The sequence below is a fragment of the Pleurodeles waltl genome, chromosome 2_1, assembly GCF_031143425.1.
Source record: "Pleurodeles waltl isolate 20211129_DDA chromosome 2_1, aPleWal1.hap1.20221129, whole genome shotgun sequence".
NCBI lineage: Eukaryota > Metazoa > Chordata > Amphibia > Caudata > Salamandridae > Pleurodeles > Pleurodeles waltl.
In genome coordinates, this window is record NC_090438.1 from 667,356,466 (window position 1) to 667,377,844 (window position 21,379).

A 21,379-nucleotide genomic window follows, 5' to 3' on the forward strand; every position below is an offset into this window, starting at 1 on the left:
TTGTCATTCAAAAGAAATTGATCATTTTAATGTCACTGTACAAAACACTGTCTTTTACCTGCTTCATTTACAACTCTCTGGGCTAGCATTCACCTCCATATGGGTACATCTCACTGCATTAGCTGTCTATCTACAAAATAAGCAACACATGTCTCTATTCAAAATACCAGTCATTAAAGCCTTCATGGAGGGGCCTGAGAGTAGTTCGACCACGAGTTCCAGCTGCACCTTCATGGAATCCTATCATTGTTCTTACACAACTCATGGGCTCTCCATTCGAGCCCCTGCATACCGGTCTCCTTCAATATCTTTATTGGAAAGTGTCATTTTTAATTGTTATTACCTCACTTAAACGCATTAGCAGGCTTTAGGCGTATACCTTGGAACAAACTTTCTTCCATCTCCAAGGAGACAGGGTGGTCCAATGCACCAAACCTACATTTCTACCAAAAGTTGTTTCTGACTTTCACCTCAATCAGTTGAGTTACAGTTTTTTCTCTCAACCAGAATTGATTGTGGAGAGTGCTCTCCACACATTAGATGTCAAAAGAGCCCTTATGTTCTACAAAGACATTTTTTTTTTAGACATTAAACATCTATTTGTTGCCTCAAAGGAAAGCCTATATCCAAATCAGGTGTTGCCAGATGGATAGCTAAGTGCATTCAAACATGTTTCGGTGAAGCCAAATTAACTCTTACCTGCAGCTCCTAGAGCACACTGTACTAGAAAGAAATGAGCATCCTTGGCTTCCCTAGGAAAATTCCAATAGCTGACATATACAAAGTAGCTACATGGTCTACACAACTTACTTTCACAAAACATTACTGTGTGGGTGTTCTAGCACACCAACACGCTAATGTAGGCCAGGCAGTGCTACGTACACTTTCAAAAGCCCTTTTGTGATACAGAAAGTGTTTTCCAAGTCATAAAAGGACTTTTGTACATGGTCATACGCCATTCTGTGGCATTAACCCCTGTGTTTTTGTAAATTGCAGCGTTTGCAACCTCAAAATGGTTTTGTGCATCCGGTCCCCTAGTTCTCTAACTTAATTCTAAAAGAAATCTTATAAGAACCCACATAGTGATTGCTACTAAAGGAGCATTCAGCAAGGGTTGAAAATTACCTAATTTCTATTAAAAGCCAGTACTGAGATCTGTAGGCTTCCAAAATCCTTGATCACTGAAAAGCTTACAAATTTCAATCACCTGCTCTCATCTTATATCACACTTATCTACCGATCACCATATGTCATGTCTCCATCAATCTATCCTCCATTCCCGCTCTGACTCATCCCAAATCCATTCTACTACTTTCATCTCCTAAATAACTCTGCCTAAACTATTCCCTCCGCTTCCACATCTAACCCACCATACCTCACTTTACTACTATGATCTCCCAAACAACCTTACTATATTATCCCTCATTATTCTCACCCTGCTACTATGATCTCCCTAACCCCTTCCACAGACTCTTCCCTCCTCCATTCTACCTTTACTCATCCCAAGCCTAAATCCTTTTACCATAAACTCCCAATTAACACTTCTGGATTCTTTCCTCCTCCACCCCTCCATTACTCTAGTCAATCTAACTAACAAACTCTCATATCCACGGCTCAAATGCGCTCATAATAATACTAAAACTGTACTCATATTTCCCTATACTAATCCGCCACTAATTCTTGGGTTCCGGAGTAGCGTGCTACTTGCCGAAAAGTGCTTCGATGCCTCGTCAGGGGTAGTAAGCGCTATATAAATACTATTACAATACAATACAATACATTGTAGCGATAAGAACTGCTGTAATTATGTTACTACAAAGTATCATAAAGACAGCATTTACTGCGCTAGATTCCAACTGTGAAAATGCAGATTACAGAAGCAATGTGTCAATAAAGGTGACAAGAATTAACCCTTCAGCTGCTGGGCCTTACCACACACCCCAGTGCTGAGCCCTTTTTTGGCTATTTGGGGTAGTTGACGCTTAGGCCTTCCTAACCTTTTGTCCACATAAGCTATCCACGCCAAATTTGCGTCCTTTTTTCCCAACATCCTAGGGATTGTAAAGGTTCCCAGAGTTTGTGGGTTCCAGTGGAGGAGACCAATAAATGAGCCAAAATACAGCTAAAATGTCGTTTTTTCCAGAAAAATCGGAAAAAGGGCTGCAAAAGAAAGCATGTGTTTTTTCCCTGAAAATGGTATCAACAAAGGGTTTGTGGTGCTAACATCACCATCTTCCCAGCTTTCAGGAACAGGCAGACCTGAATCAGAAAACCACATTTTTCAACACAAGTTAGGCATTTTACTGGGACATACCCCATTTATACTATTGTTTGTCCTTTCAGCCTCCTTCCAGTTAGTGACAGAAATGGGTGTGAAACCAATGCTGGATCCTGGACAGCTAAACATTTCTGAAAGTAGACAAAATTATGAATTCAGTAAGGGGTCATTTGTGAAGATCCTTCAAGGATTTCCTACAGAAAGTAACAGCTAAAATAAAAATATATTGACATTGAGGTGAAAAAAAGAGCCATTTATGGCCACGTTTTCTTCAATACCTTTTTCCAGCTATGGCAGATTTTTAAAAGCAATATACCGTTACGTCTGCTGGACTCTTCTGGTTGCGGGGACATATAGGGCTTGTAGGTTCATCAAGAACTCTATGTACCCAGAGCCAATAAATGAGCTGCACCTTGCAATGGGTTTTCATTGTTTACAGGGTATACAGCAATTCATTTGGTGAAATATGAAGAGTGAAAAATAGGTATCAAGGAAACCTTTGTATTTCCAAAATAAGCACAAGATAAGGTTATTTCTCAAATAGACTTCTTTTTTACACACTGTCTTACATTTGGAAGGAAAAATGTAGAGAAAGACAAGGGGCAATAACACTTGTTCTTCTATTCTGTGTTCCCCCAAATCTACCAATATAAATGGTACCTCATTTGTGAGGGTAGGCCTAATGCCCGCGACAGGAAACGCAACATGGATACATCACATTTTTACATTGAAATCTGACGTGTTTTTTGGAAAGTGCCTAGCTGTGGATGTTGGGGTCTAGCTCAGCCGGCACCTAGGGAAACCTAGCAACCCTATAAATTTTTGACACCTAGACATCTAGGGGAATTCAGAATGAGGTGACTTGTGGGGCTCTCACCAGGTTCTGTTACCCAGAATCCTTTGCAAACTTCAAAATTTGGCAAAGAAAACACTTTTTCCTCACATTTCGGTGATGGAAAGTTCTGAAATCTGAGAGGAGCCACAAATTTCCTTCCACCCAGCATTGCCCCAAGCATCCCGAGAAAAATGGTACCTCACTTGTGTTGGTAGGCCTAGTGACCGCAGCTGGAAACACCCCAAAATGCAACATGGACACATCATATTTTTACATTGAAAACCAACGTGTTTTTTGGAAAGTGCCTAGCTGTGGATTTTAGTCTTGAGCTCAGCCAGTACCTAGGGAATCCTACCAAACCTGTGCATTTTTGAATACTAGACACCTAGCGGAACCCAGGATGGGGTAACTTGTGGCGCTCTCACCATGTTCTGTTACCCAGAATCCTTTGCAAACCTCAAAATTTGGCAAAAAAACACTCTTTCCTCACATTTCGGTGATAGAAAGTTCTGGAATCTGAGAGGCGCCACAAATTTCCTTCCACTGAGCATTTCCACAAGTCTCCTGATAAAAAATGGTACTTCACTTGTGAGGGTAGGCCTAGTGCCCATGTCAGGAATGGATCACACAATGGTCAATGCTAGTCTTTACATGAAGGCAACTGTTGACCCTGGGGTGATCCATTCCTGATGCAGGCACTAGGAACAGGCCCTCAAGTGGGGTAGCGTTTTTATCAGGACAGGTGGAGAAACATTGAGTGGTAGGAATTTTGTAGATCCCAGCATATTCCTGTAGTTTGTGTGACACAAATGCCAGAACAAATAGGGTTTTATTCAAAATTTCACCTTTGCAGGGTATTCTGGGTAAGAAAACTTTGGGGAATCCACACAAGCCACACCTCTGTGCACTCCCCTGGGTGTCTAGTTTCCAGAAATGTATGGGTTTAGTAAGGTTCCCTATATGGCCGCCAAGCCCGGGACCACAAACGCAGGTGCCTGCCTTACAAAACCAGTTTTTTTTTGTAATAGATAATTTTGATGTTTCCACAATACGATTTGGGCGGTGGAATTTGGGGCTGAACTAAATTAGGGCGCTTCCAAGAAAGCACTGTATCTGTTCTTGCAGCCACATGCACCTGCTCTCTGGGTTGGGCTAACCCGTTATTGTCCCACTGCACAGACGTTACTTGCAAAGGGACAGCAGGACTGTCCTCATAACCTCCGTCAGAATCACTGGAAGAGGAGTCGTCAGAAAAATCACTCCCAGAGTCTGCGCCATTGTCCTATCCCTCAGATGCTGTGTCAGTATCTGATGTCTCAGTCTCTGATCCTATGTCAGAGCTGTCCTCTATAACCCGAATTAGGGCTCAAGCAGCAGTCATACAACAAGACACCATCTCTGCTACTGGCTAAACTCTTGCTCTAAAACACTAGTCTACGTACACAGTCACAAAATTGTGGTGGGTGTGTGTGATGCATGCAACAGTAAAGGTCAGACACCTTACCTTCGCTTCTTCCCTCAATCAGCACTTTCTCTCAAAAAACACTCAAAAAACAAAAAAGACACACTATTAATTAATCTTGTCACATACCAATCGTCACAGTCTTTAGCGCCTTTGGAGCCCAGTCCAACAATCATTATTGGTGCTCCCACTCCCATGACCTCCTCTTCGGATTCCCTCACTACCACCCAGCAAAAGTGCTCTTCATCTCTCCAAAGCCCCCCTCATACATACATTTCATTTGTATTATAGTGCAGGTAATGGCTGGCTTTACTAATCCACTCAGCTATTTATATAAAATACAGATTTGATCTTTGCAGTAGGCATATAAACCTTCTGCGCTACTTTATGGCATCAAAACTGCCACTAGACAAAAGCCAGATCCTATTGTAGCAGAAACATAATCACAAGAGTTACTTCACTTTTTTTATTGCTGCCTAACAGCTACAGTTGAAACGCGTCAGATGAAGTATATGCATTGCTTTGAAGACGCAAGCTGCAACTGCAAGAATATATAAGATATATATATATATCACTTTTATATGTGGGTGTGGTTTTCCTGGGGGCAGATCGCAGCCCCCAGGGAAACCACACACGCATTGACAACAGTGATCTCTCACTCGCTCTCTCTCTTTGTATATATACCACCTGTCAACTCAATATTTTTTTTAACGTATTACATTTTTAAATTATTTTTTAACTGCTGGGGGTGGCGCGATTGCACCCCCCCATGGGTAAACAAACATTTTTTTTTTTTTTAAATGTGCCCATGGCAGAGGGAAGGGTGGTGGGGTGACCTGTTTTTAGAGGGGTCCGCCCCCTCAAGTGAATTCCCTGGTGTCTATTGGGGTTTCCTGGCCCTGGATCGCAGTGTGGCTGCGATCCAGGGCAAGGAAACCATTTCAGGAAGGCTTTGTTTGAAAGGAGAGAATCTCCCCTTTGAAATGAGGCCTTCCCGAATGGTGGGGAGGCCCGTTTGGGCCCGTTTTCCCCACCGGAGCAGGAAGCTGCCTCACCTCTGCTTCCTGCTCTGGTGGGGAAAACAGACTGTGACGTAAGCGTGCCTCGTGGAATGCTGATGTCACAAATGGGCAGGTGGGGGGGCAAGGAGAGACACGGAAGCTCTTCTGTGAATCCCAAGGGGAACTTAAATGCAAAAAAATCCTCTAGTGCAATGCACTGGAGGGTTTGTCAGACCCCTCCCTGGTGTCGGGCACTGGTCATGACCAGCACCGGGGAGGTAGTGCGGGTGTGGCCCAGTGGCCGACGCCCGCACGAAAGAGGTCAAACATGCAATCACATTTAGACATGAATATCTGCGACATATATTTGTACTCAATTTCAACCCACTTCTTTAGGTAGGATGCAAACCATAGAATGGACATATATTCACAACGAAACTTATATATTATAGAATGCACACCCTAATTTAAACAGCTTAACCTTTGTTGTTTTACTATGGCAGGCAAAAATGTTCGGAGTGCAACCCGTGGTATGTGTTCTGGCCAAGCCACGCTAATAAGTTAATCACAAGCTGATGCCCTAATTCAGTGCAACAGTCCTAAGGTGCACAGCCAATAAACAGGCCCGCAGGCCAATGTGAATCCCTCTTATACCCAATGTATTTTGATTTACCATCTCTTAGTTAGTTCTGACAAAGAGATTGCATCTAGAAATGCATTGGGTATAAGATATTATGGACTAGGTTTGGATCGTTATATATGAAGTAAATACATCATGGATTCTTACATCTTGGAACCATCATTTTGCTAATAAACATGGAAGATGTGAATACTTATGCATCGTTTCTTTGAACTGGATAAATGTCTATTAAAATGGTTGAAGATAATTAAAAAAGCATTTACGTATGGACAAATAAAGATGATTACAAGGACTATTGGATTCACACTGGCCTGCAGGTCTGTTCATTGGCTGTGCACCTAGGGACTATTGCACCGCATTAGGTCATCCGCTTGTGATCATTTGCTAGAACTGGCATTCCTAGTGCATTACTAATAAAACCACCTTTACAATTAGAGGGGGGTTGTTCCTCTCAGTCCAATGATACCAAACATCATGAACTGCTCCTCTGCAATCCACTATTGCAGCCAGACCTAATAGGACTCTTGTCTCCCATGTTACCTTAGGGGCAGAGCAGCTGTCATGGGCAGTGTGAACATGCATGGGTTTTCCACACACCCTGGGCACATGTGCTCTGGTGCACATACAAACCTGCAGCAGCAGGCTGGACACTTAGGCTACAGCAACCACATGGGGAAAGTGCACCTATGCTGGCCTGCACTATCAGGCTCAGCCACTACTTTAGATACCCACATGCAAGTGTGAACACCCTGGCAGGTGAGGCCAGGAACAATATCTACATAGAAAACCACCTGTGTGCCAGTATGCGCACACGGGCTAGCGCCTCTTCCAGGTGGATGGAAGGATGGTGTTGGGCTTTTCACACTGTATGTACAGAGGGAAAGTGCCCGGGACCAGTGGGCCCCATGCGAGAACCAGCAAAACCTCCTAGAGAAAAGCAAAAAAACTTGGGGAACCACTATCTGCGCGCGTCAGGACTAACACAGATGTTATTTTCTACTCCAGGAAAACAGATGACAACTCTGTAATGGATTAGGCGGTCTAGAAAGCTTGGGAGACTTGAGGGTGAAGCGGGAACCAGAGTTAGAGAGCCAACTGTCAGATCAGAAATGGATAGTGGCATGCGGACACATTGCTAGGTCATTAAGACATGCAAATTTGAAATGCCATCAGTTTTATTATGTACACCGCACATATCCTACACCTAAGCAGCCTGATGACATTTATAGTGGACTCCTGATTTCTTGTCCTACATGTAGAACTGTGCAGAGGCATCCTTTTTCAATATGGTGTGGGCTTGTCTTAAAACACAGTTATTCTGAAAGGGAGAGGTAGATTGAGTGCAGGCTTTAAGTGGAAGGAATATCACCTGCAGACCCACAGTATGTCTTCAAAGACAAATGCTCCATCCTAGAACCAAAAAGTTGAATATTAGATTAATTGATCCAGCCCAGCTAATGGCCATGAACTGACAACTTTCTGCTACACCCAGCACAGTATTTGTTGGGTGGGGGTTGGATAAATGAGCAACTGCCAAAAATGGCAAGAGTATTTTCCAGGAAATGATAAACGATTAACATAGATCACCATTTATTGTCACCCCCATATTTGCCACTCTCCACTCTCTCATTTAATCATGCAACACACACATCCTCTCACATCTACCACTTGTTCCCTTCTCAGCCATACATAACATACACTTAAAAATTGCAACGGGAAAGAGGTATCAAATGTCTGCCGTTGTGTTGTTGTTGAGTGAGATCTCTTGAAAAAAGGACTGTTTTTCAAGAGACCCCAGTAAAAAACATTTTACTGTGTACATATCAATTATGTTAACACAGATCTCGATTTATTGTCACTCCCATATATACCACTCTCCACTCCCTCATTCAAACATGCAAATCATACATAACATACACTCCAAAAACGGCAACAGGAAAAAGGTATCCCATTTTTGCCGTTGCGGTGTTGTTGACTGGGATCTCTTGAAAAACAGTCAGTGTTACATTTTAAGTAGATTTGTTCACACACCCCAAGAGTCCAGTAAGGCCAGAGAAGGTGTGAATGGCTTGCAGAATTATGTCTGTTCCTGGGAAAGTGGCCTACGTACCAGCTAATACCAATAACAGGTGGTTCCTGAAAGAAGGCCCAGAGAGACACAGGGTCCGACAATCAGCCCTACATCGTGTTTGGAAAACACATTACACATTTCCAGACATATTTCCCCAGAGGAGGTGTGGCACAAGGGTAACTGCAAGATATGTGCTTTTCTTCAATCAGGAGATTATTTGGCAAAATTGGCATGGCCTGATTTAGGGATAGAACTATGCCGCCCAAGGAAAACATCCTGGCTAAGGTGTTCATGGTAATTTTGGAAAACTGGGACATTGTGCTCTACGGAATTGAATTTGCAATGAAATAAAGGAGGTAATGAGAAAGACAGATGAGGACTGGGCAGGAATGTGCTTATTATAGGTTTAGAGAAAATCGACATTAACTAATTGGTTGGCTCTGTTTTATTTGCACTGTACTGCTAATTATAAAGCACTTTCTACAACCTTGTGATGCCTGAATTCTTTACTGGATTTTCCAGGTCGATTGTGTATATGGTGCATCATACCCCTAGAGAGGTGTCTAGCCCTCTAGTTTGCCCTGAGATACTGGGCTCCCTTCGAGAGGACTGGTAAATGGGTTGTTTGTTGTTTGGCAAATATGAGACATGCTGAAGTGCACGCAGCTTGATGGCGTGGTGAGTGCACAGTACACCAAGTGTTGCTGAGCATTAACATGAGCATTGCAGAAGGTGTGAAAATAAACAGAGCCATGCATAAAGGCACTTACCATCTTTTGGAGGTCTTTCATTTCTTAGAAACCACAGTTGATGTGTGTTAGTGAGGTTGAGAGTGGTCTATGGAGCCTATCCAGTGGCATCAGAGGAGCCCAACCACTGGAGGCACTGTTAAACCACCAAGGATCATTATATGAAATCTACCCAGGAGGACTGATATTTCCACTTTACTACCATAATGCTGCTGGAAGAGGAGAGAAACAGTGAAACAGTGAATAACTGCATGACTCCAGCCTACCATCTAATATCTGCTGTTCAAAGTTGTTCTCAGGCTGAGGAAAGCAGCTCTCTTCTTGTGTGACATCCTGTGGGTCACCCTTTCCCAAAGCTGCCAATAGAGTAGACACCAAAGGAACAGAGTGAGCTGCAAAGTCCTGGAGTAAGCCTGCAGGTCGAGGTTTAATTTGACATTTGTCTGCGGTCCTGAATGGACAGGATGGAAACCCTTTACCCACTTAAATGGGTCACCTCATATCCAAACAGAAGTCCCTGAAAACCTGGGGATAAATGAAGGTACTGGGGAAAATATATCCAAATTTGATAAAGCTGAGATTTGAAATATTTTAACTAGTGGAGTTTTGCCACCAGGTTTTTGTTGCTACAAAACTTCATTGGGACTGTGCAAACAAGGTATTGGACCTTGAACAACCGACCTAGCTGCTCCTCACAGCGATACCCTGCTGAAGAACTTTGGCCTACAAAATTTACAAAGTCTGAAGGTAAATTGCATGAGTTGGAAAAAGCACAAACAATAAAGCAATTATGATTTCAAGGTTTGTCCTGCTTTGGTATTTTAACAGTGTGTCTGGCCAGTTTATCCAGCTTTGTGGAGTCCATCTTGGCTACTGCTCGATGCCTTATCCATCCGAAGATTTTTACTTAAATAACGCTTCTAATATGTAAGGTAAAACTGTTGACCAAGACAAACCACTACTAATAACATGACCCTTGCTCTATTGCAGTTTTCCACAAACTGTGCCTAGATATTAGCATACTATACCCTATAGGATGATGTTGACATTTAGGTTTTTATGGGCACTTTTTAGGTCGAGTCTACCAGACAGCACACCCATCTGGTTGAAAAAGACCTATTCTTATCTGAATAAGAATTTATAGTGGGCTTAAAGCCAGGCCATTGTTTACCGTTGGCTAGCTTTATTGTCACTCTGATTAGCTTGATTCTTATGCCATGGTTTGCCTTATTGATCACGTTTGCCCCTGGAGCATAGCCTCTTTACTTACTAATATGGCTCACTTTTATGGACCTATTTTTGTTTTTTAATGAAGCTCTTCATGAAAGTGCATGCGCTTGCCAGATGTCTCCGTCATGTGCTTCTCTCACCCATCCACGCTCGTTGTTGCTATCTCTCATTTGTGTGCTTTCCTTCATGGTCCGTATTGATCTCTCACTGAAGTGATTCTCTCCCTGACCCTGCACTTACTTTGGTGTCAGTTCAATCATTACATTTTATTTGTATTTGCAAAATAGCTTTCAGAATTTTAAATGATGTGTGTTTGGACCTGTGTGTTGTTTTGGAGATGCTGTGCATTAACTACCTGCATTTTCTCTGAGGAAGGACTTGTTGTTCTGCCAGACCACCTATGGTAAGAACAGGATTCATCATACAAACCAGTATTTACTCCTGAATGCTCAACTGTTGTAAATATGTTGGAACTTAGCCACAGAACACATCAAGACTGAGGCTTCTCACCCCACAGTTCACAGTCCGGTTTGTTCCAGTGATGATCAGCTTGTATAGTTCTTACAAGAGCTCAGCCGTGGCCCATCCTTAGGGGCTGAGGGGCCACACCCCCTCAAATTTTGTCCTTACAGAAGGGGGTCTCTCGGACTGAGCACAGGTCAGCCTGACAAACACTCCTCATTTTCAGGTCAGACAGCCAGGAGCTAGATATGCTATGAATGTGCAGGATCCTAGTTGCCTGAGCTGTACTTTTCTGGGCTGAGGATGTTACAGCTCCTGTGGGCGTGACATCCTCAGCTCAGCAAAGGTCCTAAGATACTCCCCCTTGGTGATAAGGGGTAGTGTCACTCATTGCCTCAGACCTGGGTGCTTCAGAATTAAGCCCGGTAGCGCGCAGGACTGAGTGTCAAACAGTGACACATCATCACAGAGTGGGATGGGGTCAGCAGTCTCATTGACCCAATCCCACTCTATGACGAGGTTGGGACAGCTGCCTTCCCTCATTGTCTGACTCAAGGTCAGACAATGAGGGAAGTGGAGGTCAGCCAAAAAGGGAAGGCAGCAGTCCGAACACTCCTGGCACCTCCGAAGCAGAACTGAAGTTAAGCGTGTTTTTAAAAAACAATTAATGTTAGGTGCATGCTTGTATGTTTGAATATTAGCTAATGAGTGTTGTGAATGGATGTGTGCGTGCATGCGTATGTGTGAATGAATGAGTATGATTGTGTATGTGTGTGAGTGTGTTCCCTTCCTCCTAAAATTACCAGCTGCTACTGCAAAAGCCACAATTAAATGTTTACAAAAAGCCAAACGAAACAACCTCACTATCAGGCAGGAACAAGGGTAGTTCGAATACTACAGGTGCAGTGAATATATTTGGTTTTGTTGGGCTACATCCATTGTTTAAAAACGTTACTCATTACTGAACACTCCAGAGTCTGACCCCATTCTACACGCTGGAACGAGCACATCGGGTGCCGGCGAGGCCCCTTGCCCCGGGGAGACCCCCCCGGGCCGTGATAGCTAAACTCTTACACTACAGAGACAGGGACTCCCTCCTGCAAAGGGCCAAGGAGACGGGCCCATTTAAAGTCGCAAATGGGGAGGTGACACTGTTCCCGGACTTTACCCTGGAGGTGCAAAACAAGCGGTCTTCGTTTCTGGCAGTTAAGAGAGCCCTAAGAGAGGAGGGAATCCAGTATTCGCTACTCTACCCAGCCAGATTGAGAGTGATGCTGGAAGGGAAGACAACATTCCTCCAATCCCCTGAGGAGGCATGGGAATGGCTTGAGTCACGTGGCCCTCAGGCGGGGGGTCCCGTTGGAGAGGGCCCGACCGGTGGCAATGCTCGCCGAGCCCTGAAGGGAAGGAAGACCAGAGACCGCAGACGACTGGCGCCCACACAAACACAGAAAGAGAAAGGCAGGAAGGAAGCACTGGAAGCGGCAGCACGCATGGGTGGGGAGGCATCCCCTCAGGAAGGTTCTGGGAATGAAACGGACGACACGTTGGTGTCCTCTGCGGAAGACCTGGAGCATTCAGCCCGAGCCCCGAAGGTGACCCCACAAACAGCTGACGAACTTGGCTAGCCAGGGCCTGCGGAAGGCGCCGGGGACTGGGCATGTCAAGCGTAATGGCGGCCCCTCCGGACTTGGCCACCCCCCGGAACAGAACCTCGCCCATTCAAAATGGCGAGTACCGCTGATCAAAAGTTGAACAAGTTGCACGGTTGCATAGTTTACTGGGCAGCCTACAGGTTAGGAGGTGCCCTGGGGATGGGGAGTTGGGATACACAGTTACAAGTTAATATGGCAATGTGGGTGGCGGAATTTGACTGCGGCAAAGACATGATGATGTGGGAAAATATCCTCGCGACTGGGGAGAAGCGGGGGTATTGTCACCAGAATGAAATCATGAAATGGCGGACTATAATTTATTGACCTGGAACGTTAGGGGGATGGGCACTCCAGCTAAAAGGCACAAAATACTCTCTTACTTAAAGAGAAGGGGAGTACAGTTGGCATTACTACAGGAAACACACCTGGCGTCTGGAGAGGGAGAGAAGCTAAGGCGCAGGTGGAGGGGGCAGGTGTTTGCAACAGAATACTCAGCTTATGCAAGGGGCGCTTTAGTATGGATCAGAGCGGGGGTCCCCTTCATATTGACCTCTTCCAATATAGACCGGGAGGGAAGATTCGTGATATTGGAAGGGAAGCTACAAGGTATCCCAATAGTCTTAAGCTGCATATACGCCCCCAACCAAGACCAGGTCCCCTTTATGACGAGCCTATCAAGACACCTCACACGCCAAAGCGCTGGGGAGCTATTAGTAGGGGGGGACTTCAATGCAGTACTAGACACAAATCTGGACAGGTCCACCCCGCCTCTGCATGGGGCAGCGACAATCAAAACAGCCAGAAGGCTGAGTGAGTGGCTGGACATGTGGGGGTTGTCGGACGTCTGGCGAATGCACCACCCAACGTCTAGTGAATATTCATACTACTCGGGTCTCCACCGAGTGCATACCAGAATTGACAGAGTAGTCTGCACAGCAGGCCTGGTAAGTAATATGACACGCTCAGAATACTTAGCCCGCACTTTGTCTGATCATAATCCCTTGTTAATAACGATGAGGATGTCGGAGGATAGACCCCTTATACCATCATGGAGGCTTTCTCCCTCGGCACTTGAGGACCAGGCGTACAGAGAGGCCGTACGCGGCCACTTGGCAGAATATATTGAGACGAATAAGGGGTCTACTCCTTCTAGGGCCTTAGAATGGGAGGCGCTTAAGGTAGTGACAAGGGGCTTCTGCCTGGGGCAGTCGGTGGGGGTGAGGCGTACACTTGAAAAAGAATTGAATGACCTGGAGAAGGATATGCACGAGAGGGAGTTGGGACAAGGGAAGACAGCGCAGGAGAATGAAGAATATAACCGAGCTTGTAGGGAACACTCCCGCATTGAAGAGCAACTCCGGTGCCACGACAGGCAAAAATATCTAGCATCCCTACATGCGGAAGAGGGTAGATCGGGGAGACTACTGGCGTGGCTGGTCCACCCGGGAGAGCAGGGTGAGCCCATCACATGTGTAATAGACGGGGAGGGGTCTCGCAGACTCAGGCCGGGCTCCATAAACGATGCGTTCAGAGAGTATTACTCGCAGTTGTACGGGAAACCCAGCGAATTGCAGATGGAATCTTTCAATAGATACCTACAGCAAATCCCACTACCAACACTGAGCGCAGATGAGAGAGACAGCCTGGGGGGACCAGTAACGCTAGAGGAAGTAAATGAAGCTATAGAACAGTTAGCACCCGGAAAGACCCCAGGGACAGACGGTCTCCCCATGGATTTCTATAAAAAATACAAATTGCTGCTGGCCCCCCAATTGACAGGGTTGTACGCGGAGGCGCTGCAATATGAAGAACTACCACAGACAATGCGGGAGGCTTTAGTGGTACCGCTCCCCAAGACAAAAGACAGGGAAGCTCCGGTGACGGACTTTAGGCCTTTATCTATGTTAAACAGCGACTTCAAAATACTTAGTAAGATAATGGCTGCCCGGTTGCTCCCTCTCATGACAAAGTTAGTGCACGCTGACCAGAATGGTTTTGTCCCCGGCCGTAGTACCTCCCTGAACCTGAGAAGGGTGTTTACGATCTTGCACATGCCCAGGGATCAGAGACCGCCAGAGGGAGCCTTACTCGCGGTGGATTTCGAGAAGGCCTTCGATTCCATCAGATGGGACTATTTAAGGACTGTGATGCTTAAAATGGGGCTGGGGGAGAACTGGGTAAAATGGGTGGACTTGCTGTACTCATCCCCGTTAGCAAGAGTTAAAACCGGAAGGATGATCTCCAGTGCATACCCAGTATACAGGGGAACTAGGCAGGGCTGCCCCTTGTCCCCGCTACTGTTTGCCCTGGCAATCGAACCCCTGGCATCGCAGCTGCGATGTGAAGGCGTGGGCAAGGGAATTATTTGGGGTCCGTCCGAACATATAGTCTCCCTGTATGCAGATGATATACTTATTTACATGAGGGACGCGTCAAGAGGACTCACGTGGGCATTGGGAATACTGGAAGACTTCGGGGGCCTATCGGGACTCCGACTTAATCGGAGGAAAACATATGTATTCCCCGTGATGTCAGACAGTGCACGCCCAGATGCGTGCCCAGCTGACGTAAATTGGGCCCGCGGACATTTAAATACTTGGGCATACAGATATTTCACGAATTAAACGATCTTAGGGACGGTAACCTCGGCAGGACGCTTAGATCATTGCGCTCCTCGGTGGGGTTTTGGAGATCATTAAAACTAACAATCATGGCCAGAGTGGCGCTCTCAAAAATGGTCATGCTACCACGCCTCCTCTACTATTTTGCTAACTTACCACTACAGATCTCCGCGGCATGGTTCCGAGAGTTGAACGCCTTGCTCAGAGAACTAATATGGGATGAGGGCCGCAGAAGAACTGCGCTCTCGACCATCTGTAGGCCGACGAGGTTGGGAGGCCTGGGCGCCCCAGATTTCGTAGGCTATTACCTGGCATCTCAGTTACAAACGGTGAAATTGACATAGCTCAGATTGCAGCAAATATGGCGGGCAGGAAGATGGCCCCCATTAGAGGCAACATAATGTACAATGTGGCGATGAGATGCTGGAAACAATGTGAGAGGAGGACTGGAGTGGGGCCACCATACTCTCCCGCTCTGCCGCTGGCGGCCGTCGCTCTGGACGTGAGGGCGGAGGGGCCAGGGGGACTGGGTTTGGGGCCTTGGACGAGAGCAGGGATAGAGACAGTGGGGGAGCTATTCAGGGAGGGGGTGCTGAGGAGCTTTGCTGATGTAGTAGAGGGGGGGGTCCCAATAGGACAGTTTTTACTCTTTGGAAGGCTGGTGCATACCCTGAAGGAGCATTGGACCACGGTCAATGCAGAACCCGCTCCCCACGGAGTGTTGCACCTCCTGCTGACAGAGGGAGAGGAAACTCACCTAATAGCAAAAATATACAGGGCCCAGATAGAGGTAGCAGTGGATCCCCTGCGACCCCTAAGAGAAAAATGGGTGAAGACAATTGGGCGGGACCTGACCGAGTCAGAGTGGACTAGAGCACTTGCTTACCCTGGGGTGATCTCACGCAACACTAGGCTGAGATACATACAATACAACTATCTACACAGAACATACCTTACTCCTCAACGACTGCACCGCATATACGGGGGGGAGCCCAGGACTTGCCCCAGATGTGGAGACGGGGAACCCGACTTTGATCATATGATGTGGGGATGCACGATGCTCCAGAGGGGATGGACGGCGATGACGACTAATCTCATGGAGCTGTTCGGTACGGAACTCCGGCCAACCCCCGACATTTGTCTATTGGGCCTCAGAGCTAGTGCCAAATGGAGCAGGGTAGAGAGTCGTTTCCTTGACCTGTCCCTGGCCCTTTACAAAAGGCTGATTACGAAGGGTTGGAAATCGAATGCACCCCCTTCATTGACAGAATGGAGAGGCGATGTCACAAGATGGTCCAGAGCTGAACTGCAGGTCCTTAAGGCCGAGGAGGCCAGGGGAGCCCGCCAGACACCCATCGCCCCGGAGTGGGAAAACCTAGTGATAAGGTGGGACGGCCTAACGAAGGGACCAATGGTACCTGAGGGGATGGGAGGAACCACTTGAGAGGGTCACCTGATGTGCTTGTAAGCGAAAGTTCCAGAAAACAGGATGGGAGGAACATCAGGAGCCCCGCTGGCCCGGGCGCAGAGGGAGCGAGTACAGAGGACAGGACGCAATAACTAAAAGAACGAAGGAGGGAGGGGAATAGTAGATAGACCGCTCCTACATAGTATGAAACTCTATGTCAACCCCCCCCTCTTTGAAGTTAAGCAGCCACACCCACATGAGCCATTAAGCCTATATACAGTTTGAAGTGGAGTTAAGTCTGTTATCAGGTCACCAATATTAAAAGTAACGAGGGGCACTGTAAGTACTGTCTCCATAAAGTCGGCTTGATTAAGTGATGGGAGCAATATTACACAAGTATTATTAAACTACTGAATTGAGCAAGTAATTGTGAAACACAATGCAAACAAAGCAAAACAGTGGTGCGGACAACTTAAGAGATGTGTATAATAATGACAAAACGTTACTGTAAAATGACCTACAAATGTAAAACAGCAAACAGTTAAATAAAAATATATTTGAAAAAAAAAAAACACTCCAGAGTCAAATAGGCACCGTATTAAAACACACATAGAAAGGTGCAAGGTTTAAAACACTGCTTAGACATCTCAAGTGGAATTGTAACAGTGGGAAATGAACTTGCTGCTACTCACCTGGAACGAATGGAAAAGATACCAAAATGCCCATCCATTGATGACGTTGTAGTACATGGAGAGGAAAAAGGAAACAACAACACTTGCAATACCTGAAAAAAGAAAATAAAAATTTTTCAGCTAGAGAGTAATTTGATGGAGACACAGCAGTTCAGGTGGCGGTGGGATATTCAGGATTCAGCAGCGGCAGCAAATATATATTGGCAGGTTTTTTCACATGGGCTGATGGATAATGAACTAAACACTCAGGGGCATATTTATGAGAGGGTTTGAATCATGTTTGCACCATGCAACTTGGTACATGTGCGACGGAAACCACAAATGCGATTTATGAAGCTACACTAGGCCATTTTGCCTGGCCGTGCGTGGCTTCATAAATTTAGAGAAAATAAATGCAAGGCAAATCACTGCATTGCCTTACTCTGCTCTGGGAAGGCGTTCCATTTGTGCTGATTGGGTGTTCCCACGCAACCCCCATCGATTTTAATGCATTACCACATTTACCAGAACTGGTAAACCTGGGAATGCACCAAAAAGCCAAGCCTTCCAGGGGAGGAGTAACGAGGAAAAATATTTTTATTTCTCCTCGTTACTTCCCCTTTCTATGTGTCCTGCATTCTTCAGTCCACATAGATGGAGGAATAAGCCTCAGGGGATTGTTTTTATGAAGTACTGTGTCCCTTCCTGCACAAAAACAATCCTGCATGCAAAGGAGGCACCCTTGCAACATCATGCGCGAGTGCTTCTGTTAACTCTAGGCAGCTAAAAAGTCCGAGAGCGCAGGCGAAAAGGCAGGAATGTGCAGTGTTGACTTAAATACGGCACATTCCTGCCCTTTCCCTGTCACACAGTGACTTGCTGTTCTGCACTGTGTGTCTTTTCCATAAATATGCCCCCGGGTCTATTAAATGCAACTCAATAGATCTCAAAACTGAAAGAACCCTCACATGAGAAACAGAAATGACAGAATCCTAAGTGGCCATTACCGATAGTGAGTCAAGGTTGGGTGAAAAAGATTGGAATGCTATTCTTTTTACTGGAGCGGTCCTTTAAGCTAAATATGTTTTATGCAGGTGATGTGCACCCTGGATGCGACATAGGAGAAATACCCCTGGTAACAAAAAACAAAAGTAAAAACACAAAAATATCATGATGTCTACTTGGGCTACAAGGTATAATATCACTTGCGTGCCAAGTATTATGACACTTAGAGAAAAATGCTGTCACTGATCTACACTTATTAGGGCCTAAATAAATGATAATAGTTGTATATGTGGTGCAAGAAATCTTTGGTGGGTGGCAGCTGGAATGGGCATTGGTGTTACTCTTATCTTTGGTCCAGACACCAAAACCATGGGCCACTATAGACGTTGGTGTTGCCTTGGAGACTGTGTAAGGTAAGGAACTCAGTTATTGAACGCAACCTATGTAGCTTCAGGGGGGTTTGTTTAGTGTATTACACTCCCTTAATAAATGTAGTTTCTGATGACTAGTTGGGTACAGGTGCTTTCAGTTGGGTATGGTGAGGTGTCGGTTGGATTCCACCTGGTATTTTTGCATGCACACACAGAAATACACACATTCTCTCTGTTTTGAAAGTCCTCAAAATACTGCTTATTTTAGAAAACATTATGTTTCTCTCACTTAAGCCCGTATTTATACTTTTTTTGCGCCGCATTTGCGTCGTTTTTTGACGCAAAAACGGCGCAAACTTGCAAAATGCCATTGTATTTTGTAGGTTTTCGCCGTTTTGCGTCAAAAAGCGGCGCAAATGCGGTGCTAAAAAAAGTATAAATACGGGCCTTAGTACTCCTACCAATCTCCAGTCCTCTCTCTTTCCACTGCGCCTTAAGTCTGTCTGATGGACCCCTCTTGTCGTATAATGTATGTTAACATTATGTGCCAGCATTATTGTTGGGGATTTGAAGCTCAACCCACCCCCCGGTCTTACTGACCAAGCTACGCCCCTGCTCGATTGCACGATATATATATTAAAAGTATTTCTATTAAAAGCAATATGGTGTTTATCTTATTTATTGATAGACTTGAAGTAAATTACATTTCTGTCATTTTTGCAATTTCGTCCACTACTGTCTACTGCTTACTCAGCTGGAAGCCAAAGGGCCTCATTTACAAGGCCTCTGCACTGCCGTTGTGTCATTTTATTTTTGCCGCAGCGGTGGCGCTAAGCAGTGCTTCACACTGCTCCAGATTTACAAACTGACGCACTGGGCCCAAAGTGCCAGTTTGTAAACTCTTGCGTCACATTACACCTGCACCAGGTATAATGCATGCAAGGTATGTGTTTCCAGGCAAAAAGCCATGCAGAACTGATGCAGTGAAATTTACAACATTTCACTGTATCATTCTGCAACTTCACTGAGTCAAATTTGTAATGCCTGCTCAAAGCAGGCGTTAAAATGACGCAGGGCTTTTCTCAATGGGAGCCTTCTTTGCATTGCTAGAGGAGCGTCATTTTTTCCGCTAGTCCAGCAATGCACCACTTTAGCGCCACAGGTGCATCAGAATTTCTGATGCATCTGTGAAAACGTGCACCATGGAGCTCTGTATAGCAAATAACATGCACCCATGGCATTGTAGGGCAATCGTTGGGCAGCGCATGAAATCTGAAGCATCAAGGCGGATGCATCAGTTTCTTGTAAATTAGGCCCAAAATGTATCAATTAATCCCCTCTACAAACGCCACTTGATTTTTAAGAAGTGTAGCACCGAATTAAACAGGAACACAATTAAAAAAGATTAATTATGACACACTCTGCAAATGCATTTTCCACACAAATAATGCATTCATTAAAAACGGTAGACCAAATCCTTCTATTTTTATTTTAGTTATATAACTTTAAAGGTGGGTGGATGCCTTTTCATAGTCCTGGGCCTCAGAGGAGGAGGGAGGTTAAAGAGGGACACAATGGGAACATTGAGTCCTGAGACGTCATAGAGGTTTACTTCTACAGTAGCAGTCAGCATGGATTTAACTCAAAGCCCTTTTGGATCAGATGCAGTTTTTTTCTGACAGACTGAAGGCAGAAGTGTAGTGGGAATGGAATTCTGAAGAAGGAGCTTTGTATGTAAAGTGTTCTGCCCTTGAAACGTGTATCTCACCAGATGGGCAGATATTCTAGATGTAATGCTAGGCAAGGAAGCGAGTGTGCTTTTCAATGAGCCTCCAGTGAAAGGACCAAGAAAGAACATATCTAGTCACTCACAAATGTCAAAGCAAAGCTCTCATGCCAACTCCCCTTTATTTCTTTGATCATTTTCTGTGTGCTCATTGAAGCTTAGATTACCAGGGCCCTGATTTACAAATGAATAAAGCAAATCTTAAAAGTTATGGTGCCGTGCTGTTCTCTCTTTAGCACTGGCGCTTGTTATGGAACCATGCGCCAGTGCAGGCACCCTTGAACCATATTGAAAGGGTGTTTGTGTTGTCATTAGCATAGTTTCTGTGCAGAAAGGCACCACTTCCTGCACAAAAATGTTGAAGCTTTCCAGCATTAAAAGGGCCAGTTGATGGATCGGGGCTATGTGAGATCTTAAAGACGAGAGCCTAAACACAAAGCATTTAAACTCATAGAAAACACATAGGGGAATCCACAAGAAAATATCTTCACAAGAATAGGTTCAAAATACGAACTGTGAAGGTATATTAAAAATTTGAACCTATGCAGAAGGAAAAAGGCATTCCTTCATCAGTCATTTCAGAATGCAAATAAGTGTAAAATCATTGGCAGTGGAAACTATGGGGCTTAATTGCAAGACCCTTGGGCTGCCAGTGCGCCACTTTTTCCCATATAAAAAGTGACACCGGCAGTGCAAGGGGCTCATAAATAGGCCCCTAAGGGCCTCATTTACAAGGCCCTGGCAGCACACTGCGCCACCGGAGCGTAATTTTTTTGTCGGCCCATATTTACAAGGCCACTCAAAGCCACTTTGCGTGGCTTTCCACAGCCTTGTAAATAGGGACCCTTTTCATGCCTAACACTGTGTGAAAGAGGCGTTGCATGGGTTTTGCTGTGGGTGTTCCCATGCAACACCCATGGAATCCGAAGGAATCTGATGCATTCCCAGATTTACAAGTCTGGGAATGCGCCAGATTCCTATGCCACTTCAGGGGTGGTGTTAAGGTGGCGCAATGGGGTAAAATAACATAAACTAACATTATTTCTGCTAGATTCTACAGCACACATAGAAAGAGGAAAACCACATTAATGATTGTTTATGTGCAGGAAGGTGTCCCTTTCTGCACATAAAGAA

The 21,379-nt window shown here is 45.3% G+C and overlaps 1 protein-coding gene across 4 annotated transcripts in view; it reads right to left on the bottom strand.

The window, feature by feature from the left end:
- Positions 1–21,379, bottom strand: part of SLC6A20 (solute carrier family 6 member 20) — a 441,916-nt gene that overhangs the window by 207,979 nt on the left and 212,558 nt on the right. For all 4 annotated transcript variants that reach the window (XM_069216293.1, XM_069216310.1, XM_069216300.1 and 1 more), the window contains exon 3: positions 17,105–17,196. In XM_069216293.1, coding sequence (XP_069072394.1) covers positions 17,105–17,196 — 92 coding nt within the window. The remainder of the gene's footprint in view (positions 1–17,104; positions 17,197–21,379) is intronic.